Here is a 13,351-nt window from a genome sequence, read left to right on the forward strand (position 1 = left end):
TGGTGCAAATCTGGTTATTATATAATCATTGTTAAGACCGGAGGGAATATCCCAAATTCCGGTGCGGTGGGTTCGTCGAGTGCATGTAATGATCCTATTAAGTGTAGTGTATTAACATTCTGCTTTATGAGCGGTTGCGTTAGCGCGCTTTTGTTGCAGCCACGGCCTATTTTTTGCAACACATTTTTTGTTACATAATTTAGTATCAATCATCGTGATCTAAGTGTGGCGGGTCGTTTATTCACGTGACGTTTGTAGCGTCGGCAGCGTGTTCATTTTCTGTGATTGCATAGGAGCAGCGTTCATTTAAACATCCTCGGTCGCAGTGGGGGAACAGAAACCACGCGACTTCTGTTACGACGCGCCGTCCCTTTTTGAGCTACTTCGATTCCGCTTTCAATACCGTTTTATCATTTCTAATTCTGATAACAGACACTTAACTAAACGCGCTATCCGTGCGGAATACCGGCAACATTTCTTAAAACAAATTCGCTCTCTCGACGCGAGTTTCGCTAAAATCTGTGATCTAATTAACATTATTATTGCCTATTATTGTGTATTGTTTAATATAGTGTAGCACGCACTGACTTATGTAATTTGGAAAATCGACTTGTGGCCTTGAATGAAAACGAACCACCCCTAGAGAGTTTAAACTTTTGTTTTAGTGGTATCGAATGTGAGGGCGAAATCTATTCGTCGTCTCAAGCTACCGCTTGTGTCAAATCAGAGTCGTCCGAAGAAGAAACAGAAGTCATCAGCGTACGTGAGGAAATACCTGAAATTACAATTTCACCACCGGAATCTGTTATATCACGAAACCTTCTGGAGTCGACTTGTCCGACTCCAACTCCAAGACCTCAAACTGCCACTTCAAAAATATTCGCACCTCGCACGGAGGAAATGAGTAAAGGATTTTTAATGTTCTCGGACGAAGAACCTGGCCTTACCAGTAAGTACCTAGATTCCATTTTTCTTAGTCATTCACAATCCAGCCGCTTTTTACGTTAAGGTATTTTTATGAAAAAAACGAGATAAAAACCAGATAAAAGCAACGCAACTAAAAACATTTGTAATTACGAAAGGAAAAATACTAATTTACGATAAACTTGTTCGATTATGTAATTGTGGATCAGTTTTTCCTAATTTTTCGAAATTGTGTAACGTGCATTAATCGGGCCTCTTGAAAAAGTCTATTTACGCGACTTGCTTGCAGACAAGATGTAAATTACTTACATAATACTTTGCACAAATATCAGTGCATTTCATTATTTTGTAAAATCTGCAATATCCCAAAGATTGCTGCTTTCCTTTCAATTTCATTAATTGTATAAAAACACTTATGAACAATCGTCCCTAAACTAAATTTTGTTTAAAGTGGGGCACGTTCATTGAAATAACTTCCAAGCAAGGTTGGAACTGAAAAAAATTGTTGTTTTGATTTCTTTATTATGAAATTGGTAAATTCACTGTATAGGATGCAGTGCCAATTCTTCGATGCAAAACTGTATCTTGTATTCATCCCTGACGGAAATACACGGTGTTAAAAGCTTAAAAAATTCATTAATTTCATTATTTTTCTGTACCAATTTTATCATTGTTTTGTGACGTGCCAAGTTAGACATGATACAGCAACAGCAATTATAGGGGCGGGCGTTTTGTGGGAAATTTTAATTTATAAGAGTGCTGAATGATATCGGTGCACACTGTTAATTATATTTCTTATAATTGAATTGCACATTTATTACACAAGGGATATGTATAAAAATCACAGAAACCAAGAGTGCAATATGGTTCGTTTAGAAGATCCATTCGTAAAATTTGCAGCCGTATTACATGGACAGCTTTACTTAAGCCCTTTCCTACATTTTCAAAATTTCTACCCTGAAGCCTACCTTACATGGTCAATTCTAATTCTATTGATAGACGCAATATATGGTAAAATTGGGTATCACATACACGAATGGAGATAGATAAAATAACTGTGGAGATGAAAACCTGGCTTAAGAAGTCCCACCTGACCACCCCCTGGCTATGAGTCTGGCTCGAGAAGCGCAGGACATGGGGCACTATTTCGACGACATACCTACTACTAAACCAAGCGACTACAACATTTTTTTGCAAATGGATGAACTGGTTGCGTTGATTTCGCCATTAATAAAAAAAATATCAAACTCGTCCCACTTCCGACATCCCGTTCGCACGCAATTCTCCTTTGAAGTTTTCTCTCTACGATCAGTAAGATCTTGTAGGGGGCTATCACAGTCCCTTTGTTGGCTCGAGCTTCTATTGACATAAGAATGAAACTTATGGGTACCCAAAGTCAACTACCTCTCGAAGACGCGCGCAAAAGGTGGTTAATTTCTAGAATTCCTAGAGAAAAAAACAAAATTCTGTCAGGAGTTGTGCGGGTTTTTACATTTTTCCAACAACACCAATTTGAACACAATTAATCGGACCAAAACTGTAGAAGAAGTCGAGAGGAAACAACTGAAAAATCACCACGTTAGTATAACGCATCATGCAGCCCCCGCCGTAAAGTTGTTAATTACACTGCCGCATGTAGGTACAATCCTTGCCTTTCTACGAGCGTTCTTCTACCGGCTCGCATTTGCTGCCAGCCGGTCGGTCAAAGTGAGAGCTATCTTTTTACAAATTGCAAAAATGCGCTAAATCCAGAGTAAACTACCGACTCTAGTATTTTAAGAAGAGTATAAGAAATAATACTACAGATACATGGACCTGATACCTTATACAATTTATGGGGAGATGCAAACACAGCCCATAAAAATTCACAGACGAGTTCGTCTCTGAACCCTCTTTATATTAGCTCTAGAAGCAATGTTTAAAAAAACTAGAATGGAATGGAAATCAAAAGGCATAAACATAAACGGAAGTTATTTGAATCACGTAAAGTGCACGGATGGCATAATTTTGCTCAACAGAATAACAAGAAATGCATGTTGACTAAGAAAACATTGGGCTACAGATAAACAAAGATAATGACAAACACAAGAATAAAACTAAATAAAGATAAATTAAAAAATCAGTATGGAAAGATAAATGAGGAGAGTGTATTTCCCTCCTAATAATACATATTAATGTTAGGACCGCGAAAAACAAATACCGATAGGCATGAGATCCTTGCTTCATTCACTTCAAATGAAAATTCGTAAATAACAAAGTTGGCATTGGAACTGAAGACCATGGATGAGAAAAAGAGAAAGGGGAAGACCATAAATGCGATTGGAGGAGGACTTCAAGAGACATGCCGGTTTAACTTGGGGAATTTTTGCCAGAACTTTTGGATTCCTTCTAATTGTTAACAGGATGCTATAAATATTTATAAAAACAATATAATTTTTGTCATTACATCAGTCTTGAATTTTTAACAGAATAAATAAAATATATGTAGGATATACAATATAAAGTGCCAGAAAAAAATCTATCACTGACAATTTACCAGATCGAAAAACGTGTCCGTGGGAGGGCAAGTGGGACAGCTATATGGCAAACCTACAGGTTAAAGTATAGAGACTGAAACGTATCCAAAGGGAAAATACATAATTTAGGAAAAAGTTTATAATATTAATTAAAAAACACAAAAACGTAAAATTTATAATGTGTATGTAATTAATTAGTTATTTATTGGCGAGTTTATTGGTCTTCTCTCTCGTACTAGTCAACGATATTCTAAACTGATAGACAATCTTTTGCTAATCCATGGCGTTTCTCCGCGATTCCGATTGCAAACGGTCCAAAAGTGTTGAATAGTACTATCCGTTGCACACCTAGAAAACTGATGCCGTCACTTTCTCGGTAGACGCAACCTTCTACGCCTTCTTCGGATCCGGTTCATCTCCCTTGCGCTCTCCACTGCTTTGAACGTTGCTTTGTAGTGAGAATTTAGTGGTGAATTCAGGTTTTGCCCATAGTTTTAAGCTGTTGCCACTAAATAGCACCCTGACCATTTGAACATTACGAACTAGGAGACATCAATTTATCAAACGACCCTTGTAGGGTTGCTAAGAATAAAATAAAACTACTGTAACGTATTAGCCATTTACATAATAGTCAGGAAAATGACACATTACTGGCGAGGAAATATTGAAGCCTTTGGGGCCATTTAATTACGTGGTTTATTTATGTACAATTAACCATTAAAGAAATTATAACAGTCCTTAAATAGATTGATTTATAACATTTGATTATTACTTGTACACAAATTTATAAAATGTAAATTTATAATACATGAGCGCGAAATTACTACTCATCACTTCGGAGGCGATATTGGAGCTTATAACACGATTCAATTTCTCGTAAAGAATGTGTCACATCCGCCTCCATTCCTTATCGTCGGTCCTTTATTGACTTGTTGGCGCCCCGAGGTCGCCCTAGAATATTTGCTACGGTACAAACACTTCCTGTATAAGGGAAATCAATTTAAATAGATCCAAGGATTTCTTTAACAGCTCAAAACCGCTTCGGTAAGTTTTAAAGAATACATTTTTTTTTCGAGTGGTTATCCTTTCAAATACGAGTATAAAACGGGAGCAACATTGCTTGACTGTAGATAATAAATGAATTATTAGTAATAAACGCACGAACAACAGTAAAAAAAAAGCGCGTGAAGTCGTAACACAACGTGGAGTCCGAACCGTTTACGAGAGAACGTATCATAAAAAATTATCGAGTACGGCGAACTAATTAGAATTATTAATTTCGTAAGGAGCAAACTTAGTAACGGTAATACAGGTGTAAGTAAAATTGGTTTACGCATAATAGATATTTCAAAGGTAAATTGAAATATTTTCTCTCCTACCTAGTTATTTTATAGCAAAGCTGTAAATAAATAATTTGTTTGTAGATTGTAAGGATTCAGGGGATGATTTATTGGTGTTTAACTGGGTAAGTGAGACGAATTGGAGTGTACCCGTAATTTCCGTAATCTTGTATTTAATTCAATGTTAATTAATTTATATACAGAGTGTCCCATTTATCTTGAGACAGTTGATTAATGCCGAAACTAGCGGTGATATCAAAAAATGAACTGTCCCTTGTAGGAAAATTAATTTTTTCAAATACAAACCTATACTTTTTATTGAAAACTTTTATTCTACATCGGAAAGTAATAACCTGTCATGGGAAACGTTTTTCCTTTCCATTTTCTATTTTTTTGAGGTACTTTTATAAAAGCGCAATTTTTGGTTTGAGTTAGGAAGCTGTTCTGTCAAGAATTTGGCACATTTTTTATTGGGGAACCCATAATTTTATGCATTGTGAACGAGCCCTTTTCTTTAGGGAGATGTAGAACGCTATTGTATCGAAAAATTCCCATTCTGTCACTATTCGAATTGTGAAGAATCTACGTTTGTTATTTCTTTCTTACGTTAGCCGACTACGAAATTGCTCCGGATTAAGCTAGCAGTTATGAGTAGTGTTTGGGGGAAGGTTTCATGAAGTTGGTCCAAAATAAACAACGAACACGTCATTCCATCAAACTTTCTTTATATTTGATCATAAATGTTCACGTTTGCACCTAGCTTTGATTGTTTGAACTATGTAGAAGAATAGATTTTAATTAGTATAGCATCCATTTACAGTGAACTTCCTGTAGAGTGATCTCCTGTTTATTTTCAAAACACAACTGTATTTCAAGGTTTAGTTTTCGTTGTACTTGAATAATACTAGATTTACACATCAAACAAAATTGAGCTTATCATAGCTCAACTCAAGGTTGCTTTAATTATGTAGGTTCTACGTAATTTAAGCAAAATGAAATGACATTATTAATGCTAATGTCGTGTTCCTTCTCTCAAAATTAGATTAAAAATATAATTTCTGATACATTACATAATTCCGATCGTGCCAAACTATTAATAGTAAAACTTGCGCTTGCCAAACAGCGTTTAGAATTATTTTCGCGAAATTATGACGATTAGTTTGTAAAGCAAGTCTACATTAATTACCTCCGATTTTCCGTACATTTTTTAAGAATACTCGACACAATCTAAGTCTAAGTAATTAGAGAGGTTTCCATTTTTAATCTGTTGTTACATAAAAAAAGTGAACAAAAACCGTATGCAGTCATCACTCTGATGTAGGTAACTAAGAATTTTGATTTATAATTGGAGTGGACTCATCCAAGCGTTAGTGTAGGTAAATTAGCTTCAATTACCATCAATGCACGTGATCATTTTTTTCCATTGCGTACATTAAAAATCATTTATTAGCGAGATATGTTTGGGGAAATTTCCGCTATTGATATTGAATATTGTGTAGGATTGTCTGCCCTCGTGTCTGCCTATTTGAAGTGAATCGACGTAAAACACCGCATGAAATATAAATAAAAATGTCTAAATTTTGATTGAGTTGCTAGTCACATGAGCGCGTAGTTTTTATGCCAAACCACTGCACTTTCACTTACCGGATATTGTTTTTATAATGCATCCAATGTAGGACTTCCTCTACTTTATTTTGGAATTATTGTTGCGCAACGAACCTTACCATTTTGATAATTTTCGTTATTATATGCCTCATAAAAAAGCGGCTACTGCTCAGCTTTGCATCAGTATTAATGTGTACTCTTTTTCAGTGTTAAAAGACGAACCCGACGATCTCACCCACCTCGCTCCAGTAGCTGGCGATGTTTGCGTGCCGCTAGAAGACCACCCCTTCTTGACAGATATGCTAGACGACTTCTTATTAAGAGATAACTTTGGCCCACTATTAACAGATGAACCTACAGATCCATTTATATCATATAGAGACTCCTGTGATCCTTCCCCTCAACTACTATCACCTAACTTATCAAAGGTACGTAAAATGAGCACTTTGTCATCTTGTGAAACCAAACCGTTTGTTTTTAGCACTCAGATTCTAGTATGCAATCATTAAACAGCCCGGGTGGATCATTGGGGGATGAAGATCACATGTCAACTTTCATGACGCTACAAATGGACGAAGAGGACCCCGAATTAATAATGAAAGCACCATACATACCAATGAATATAGGCGACGATTTACCATTACTCATGTCCGATGATCTCATATGGAATCCAAACAGTAACGAGAAAAATAATTCTCACAGTAAAGGACCGGATATTAATTCTAGCTTAGCACAATTATTATGTTCTAATGTTAATAAATCTCGTAAAGTTAACGATCATGGAGGGGGGTTAATTGAGGATAATGCACTCCACGACATGCAAAATAAAGGTGTATAGTCCATTTTTGAGAAATCCATTTAATCCACGTTACTTTGCAGATACAAGTTGGAAGCAGAAAAAGCTAGAGCGTTCAAATTCGAATAAACGGTCAAACGGGTCACAATATAACATTTCAAATAAAAGGTGTAAAAGTGATCCGGAGGAAAAAATGTCTTCAGAATTATTACAACAGTTAATGTCAAATAATACGCAAAGGGGTCGTCCGAAGGGAAAAAGTAATTGGTTATTGGATTCTGGACAAAAAGCGACGTGTATAAGTCAACCAAGTGATAGTGTTTTAATGAATCTTTTGGTAAGCGGTTTTGATATTAGGGCGGGTTACATTTGTTTAGCACCTAATAAAAATAAGTGTTAGAATATAATCTTATTAAGCGTGCGCTGTACTTTATTTATACTTTTTCTACTTGAACTTTGTATGTACCGCAGAATCTTTCCCTAGTAACCATAGCTCACAATGTATAAGAGAGGTGTACGCACTGCTGTTAAAGCCAATACAATGTAAGAAAGAGATGGCAAAGGTAGACTGAATAAGAAAAAAAAGTCAACAATTTAGTTCTTACAACAAAGTGTACACGGACACGGACTTTTTTGTGGGAAATTATTACATGCACGGCCGTGATTTCCGTAAGAAAACGCCAATAAAACTAAGTGCCCAGTGCCATAGACTTCGTCTACCTTTCACTTCTCTTTTTTAGATTGCATCGACTATAAAGTAGATTTTCTTTGTGCCATTAAAGATGAAAGAGTATACACCTATCTAAATTATACATTGTGCCATAGCGTAATCATTTTTATATGGAACATGTGATTTTGATATAAACACGAGCAAGGCTATATTAGATCTACAATTGACAACCCATGCCATCCGAATCTCAAGACCGTGAACTTACCTCATTGCTGCCTATGCCCGAACCAAAAGTACAACAGTTCAGGGATTTATGAATAAAACTGCCATTGTTTAATTAAGTTTTTACTACAGCGCACTTTTAACTGTGATAGGTTTCACTATCCAAGCTCTCTATGTCGTAATTTTGTCGACATTCCATGTTTAAACGGTAAATCGCAGCTAATCAAAAACGATTTTGTTGTTCATTTAGAAGGTGCGGATAGAAATTTGCTCAACGTGACGAAAATAAATGAAGGGAATACGAAAGACTTGCACAGTTTTAATGTACGTTTAAGTGAAAAGTCTATGTGCCGTTGTTTGTATATAAGATATCTATGTATGTTAAATTATGAAATACATTTATATTGAATTGATGCCTTTGCCATATTTATAAATGTACACTTTTATAAGTATGGAGAAGGTGAATCAATAATAAATTAATTTGCATATCATGATTTATTTTGATGATTTCAACAATGTTGAAGTAGGGAACCATGGATATTGTATTAGAATTATTATACGCTAGTGTTTCCTCTCTATGTGATTTATCTAAAAAAATTTATGCGAGTATTTTATTAGCATGTATAGAAAAGCTTTCTGTAACAAAAAACCTTATTTTAGGAACACCAATTGATAGGTTGTAGTTTTCATTGTTGAAACAACATTGTTTATTGGTAGAATGGATGTTAAGACAAAACTTGATTTTGTCAGTGATACGAGTTATAATCTGTTATACAGATTATTAGTTTATTATTAAGTTTGTTAAACGCAGTCTGTATTTATTTTAAGCGCATTGTAATAGAAAATCGTAAATAAAGTGATAAGCAAAGATTATTCGATTGTTAATTATTTTTGTAACTGGAATTGTTTGTACTGTATATATCAAAGTAAAATATTCACAATGTAACCATCACGGTAACTTTTTCAAAATCTGCCTTAATAAATTTAAATTATTTTCCACAATTATTGTCTTTGTTCAATTTAAAAATTAATTGGGAGACCTTTATTATAAAATTAAAAGTGGAAACTAATTTCCGCTTGAAGGCTGTGAAATATTTTTAATGGTGTATTGTCCACATTGTCAAATTAGTCTTAATCGGCTACGCCTTTCAAACATACAAATGATTATTTTGTTTACCTCGGTTTTCCCTCTAGGAGGCATACACATTATGTATTTTAAATTATCTACGTGCGTACAACCAATTTGGTTAGTCATTGCTTTTGTACAATTGTAAAAAATGTAAAAATGAACAGTGTTAATCCATGAATTAGCAGACCTCTACTTTGATAAAAGTAACTTCATAAAGCATTATATTTAGACCTGCAATTACTATCAAATTTTTTTTATTATACCTGCATCACAATCGCACGCTGAGCTTTTAAAAGTTGCTAAGTATACTTCAAATATGGAAGCTATTACAAATGTACGTGGTTTAGAGTAGGTATGCCGCTAAATCGGTTTCACTTTTTAATCACAGTATTGATTGAAGTTTTGAATGAATTCACTAAGGGGTAAAAGATTTAAATACCTACCTTTGACAAACGTAATGATTATTGTTTGACCAATATTAAAGTGCTTCATACGAATCAAGTATAGCATCTTTTTTTATTACTTACATAATATAACGCCATCCATATATTTGACAGGTCGTGTGAGGGCATAATGAGATGAAAATCCATTATGCCCTCGGGCGTCATAGACTGCTTTATATATCTCATATGACAGATATAATTGGCATATAATAGGCAAATGAAAAATAAAAAAAAATGCGTATATAATAATGGGTCTTTAAAGCACTTGCAAATTGGAAAGGCATTCCGCTGCTTTTAAAATCGTTGCGCGTGCTTTAAAGACTTCATTATACACTTGTTTCTTAATACTATTTATTATCTGGTAGGCATAAGAAACAAAAAAACTTATGTGTGATGTAAGGAAGGTTGAGTTTCTGAAGAGCAGAAATCTGCTGTAAAAGGCGACTCAAATCGTATTGTATTTTTGGCAAGTTCCAATTAAACAACATAATTCAGTGGGCCTGGGCAGTTAAAAAAGCCAAAGTAATAAATCGTCAACAGTTTGGAATGAAAACAGACTTGTCCCATTTACATTTATCCACAGTTTCTTTCTTAAATTGATGATTTAGATGTTTACACGTTGCATAATACATTATCTCCTCCCAAATTTTATTTTATGTGATGTATTTTGTTTGTAAAATGTCACAAATAATATAAAATATCTACGTGACATTATTTTGGGATATTTTCTTTCTAAACCTCATCAATTCTTTATAATTGGCTTGACCATGGTTGCAGAGGCGTTAACTAGGGCATGAAATTTATTATTAGGGAGCATTTTTTTCTGACCAACTAAAGTAAAATGAACAGGACAAAAAAATAGTTTCCATGCTTGTGACCTTTGAAGTAAAATCACACTACAGTATCAAATTAAATGGTCTAAGAGAGACCATAACCCCGTCATATTTTTATAACCCTGCCATTAATTTTTCAAATTGAATCAGATTGCAGTTGGAATTTTTTTTCGTTTTAGGACCTTTTTTGACATAGTGATCTTAGCGTTATACAGTGCGTTCGAGATAAGAGGATCACCGCAATATCTCTTTTATTTGGCGAGATACGAAAAATTTGTCAATTTGTATGTGACACTACGATCTATCCGATCGCCTATTGAAATTTCCTGTATCACTTCCGGTTCAACCGGAAATCAATACAATTTTTTTTAAATGCCTATGTTTTTCTGGTCAATTTTTCAAATTTTTTCTGTGCTAATTTTCAACGGAAAGTGAATCTTCTGTCATTGGTAAATTTTAATGGCAAGTGATGGTCTTAACATTCCTTGGAATTGATGGCTGTATTTCTGTTTTTGGTGGTCAGATCTTGAAGGCTATAACGTCATTGGTTTCTGCAGGTCGGAATTTTATTAGAAGCCTTTTTCATTTCACTCTATTTACGTTCTTATTTCTTAAGAAAGTCTATTAGTCTACTAATAATAATAGAATATGTCTCGGTAAAGTTTTCTGAAAATGGAGATACAAAGACGATCAAATGGGGACAGGATTGTTTGATAAGCTTTTAATGTGATCCTCTAATAAAATAAACATCGTTCTCCCCGACGCCATTCGAAATTCTATCTACACCTGTATCGCTTATCTCGCACGTGACATTGTTCGTCGAAAAACCAATTGATTCTTGTCCGATAACAACTTTTTATCAATATCTGACCTGTTAAAACTAACACTAAAAAGATAAATCAATAAATGTTTCCCATTCTGTGTCTATTTGAAATAAAAAAATGCCCAAGTCTTATGAAAAAACTAGAATTATATTACATACAGGATATCCTAACTGCTATTTCCGATATTCAGACCGAAATTAGGTTAACAACACATATTTTTACATTACAAGGTGACGCGCTCTCGTCTTCATCATTATTTGAACCTAGAGAAACGACAACCCCATGTAATTTACATAAAAGCTCTAAAAAGCTTTATGCAGGTTACTCTGCAATTGGGCGCAAGCCTGTTGAGGGTCAAGAACAAGAGAGGGATAATAAATAAATAAATTTGATTAACATTATATTCTATTCGTTGAGAATCTTATGCTTGAACATTGGAAACAGACACTATACAAAGTGCACCATAAGTTCTCGAATGATCAAATATCTCCGTTATCTGTGAACCAATTTTTTTTCACAACAAATAGACAAAAATGACTCCAATTGTATTGAACATAATTAAATAATTAGTTACTGGTATTTTTTAATGTGGTTTCTTGTTGTGTTAAGACAAAAATGTAAAAGAAGATGGAATTGGACAGTGCTAAGTACTTTTTCCTTGCACTAATATGGCTATTGGATGGTTGACAATATATTAGAAAAACACTTTTTTTATGGAATTTTATGACTGCAAATACAGTACAAATAATTCTTGATGAGATTCATTGTAGTTAGCTAATAAGAATTACTTTTAAGCCTAGATTAACTGTTGGATTCTGTGATACAATTCCACGTCTGCGTTATGATCTCTAATATATTTTTTCACTTCTAGGATGAACCAATGATCGAAATTGACACAAGCCAATCGCACGACACATTAATTGGGGGTCAGCCTCGTATCTTCTTTAGTGGAACATTACCAAAATCGCCGGCGCAGACGAGATTGATATCAAAGCAGTGGTCAAGAGGTTCAATGTCACTACTCGATCCCAACGCTCCTTCCGTTACATCATTCTTGGACCTAACACAGCAAGATTTTGACGTGAACGCTCCCGTGAGTCACCTGCTGCTGCAAGGGGAGGATCTTCTAACTGCATTAGAATTGAATGGGACATTGTAGCATAGCACGTGTACTGATGAGAGTTTGTAATGTGAGCAAGTTTTAGATTAATTAGTAAGACAATGTAATTTTATATTAACTGGACCGGGGTGATTTTTTAAGAAAGTACATATAGAGAATTTTAAGGACGTTAAAAAAATTTCATATATAAGCATTTATTTTATGTGTCAGACATTTTAGTTTAATATTGTATGATCGTTATGTACAAAAATAAGTAAGTCTCAATCATTTCAAGCTCTCTCTTCGTTTTTTTTTAATAGGTTGTATATTTTTTATTGCATTATGTTTTTAGACTAATTATATTAATCTTGGATAAGGTGTGTTTAATATTCTAATCATTTTATAAAACTGCCATATTGTCGACTTAGTTTGATTTTTGTAATCATAGAGTTAAGTCATTGTAAAAACGCACTTAATAATATATCACTTGGTACTATTTGAGAAAATGTGCTACATATTATTTTTTTCTGTTTTTAATTAACTCCATATATTTGAATTAGTAATAAGCATTTATTGGACTAGAAATCATTTTATGATTGAGCTACAGTTCTAGTGATCATATTCTTAAGGACTTTTATTGAATGAATTATTAAGAAGGAGAAATTGAAAGCATAGTTGCGTTTCTTGGCCGGGAAAATATATTGTTTATGGGATTTTGTTGTTTCTTTGCAATTTTAATTGTACTCCCAACAGTGTTTAGTAAAAGTTTTGTTTTGCAATGTGCAGGAGTAGTGTTATTTCCACAGGGTCAACACTGTACCTTGGATGGGGGTAAGTAAGCTATTGTCTAAAAATCACCAAAAATAATCTATACATATATTGCCAAACTGGGATCACGCTCATGAAAAAGGAACTCAAGATTTAAAGATTTAAGAGAGTCGCACATAGCT

General features: G+C 34.3%; 1 protein-coding gene across 1 annotated transcript; it reads left to right on the forward strand.

Annotated features, from left to right (window-relative positions):
- Window positions 1–567: 567 nt before the first annotated feature.
- On the forward strand, window positions 568–13,114 carry LOC116162537 (the record flags this gene model as incomplete). The annotated part of the gene is made up of 5 exons (XM_031476175.1): window positions 568–949; window positions 6,593–6,813; window positions 6,867–7,215; window positions 7,265–7,518; window positions 12,174–13,114. Coding segments are annotated over 5 exons (1,494 nt in total), but the record flags the coding sequence as incomplete, so codon positions are not given.
- Between the last annotated feature and the right edge of the window lie 237 nt (window positions 13,115–13,351).

This window comes from Photinus pyralis, unplaced genomic scaffold (assembly GCF_008802855.1).
Source record: "Photinus pyralis isolate 1611_PpyrPB1 unplaced genomic scaffold, Ppyr1.3 Ppyr1.4_LG1, whole genome shotgun sequence".
NCBI classification, from domain to species: Eukaryota; Metazoa; Arthropoda; class Insecta; order Coleoptera; family Lampyridae; genus Photinus; species Photinus pyralis.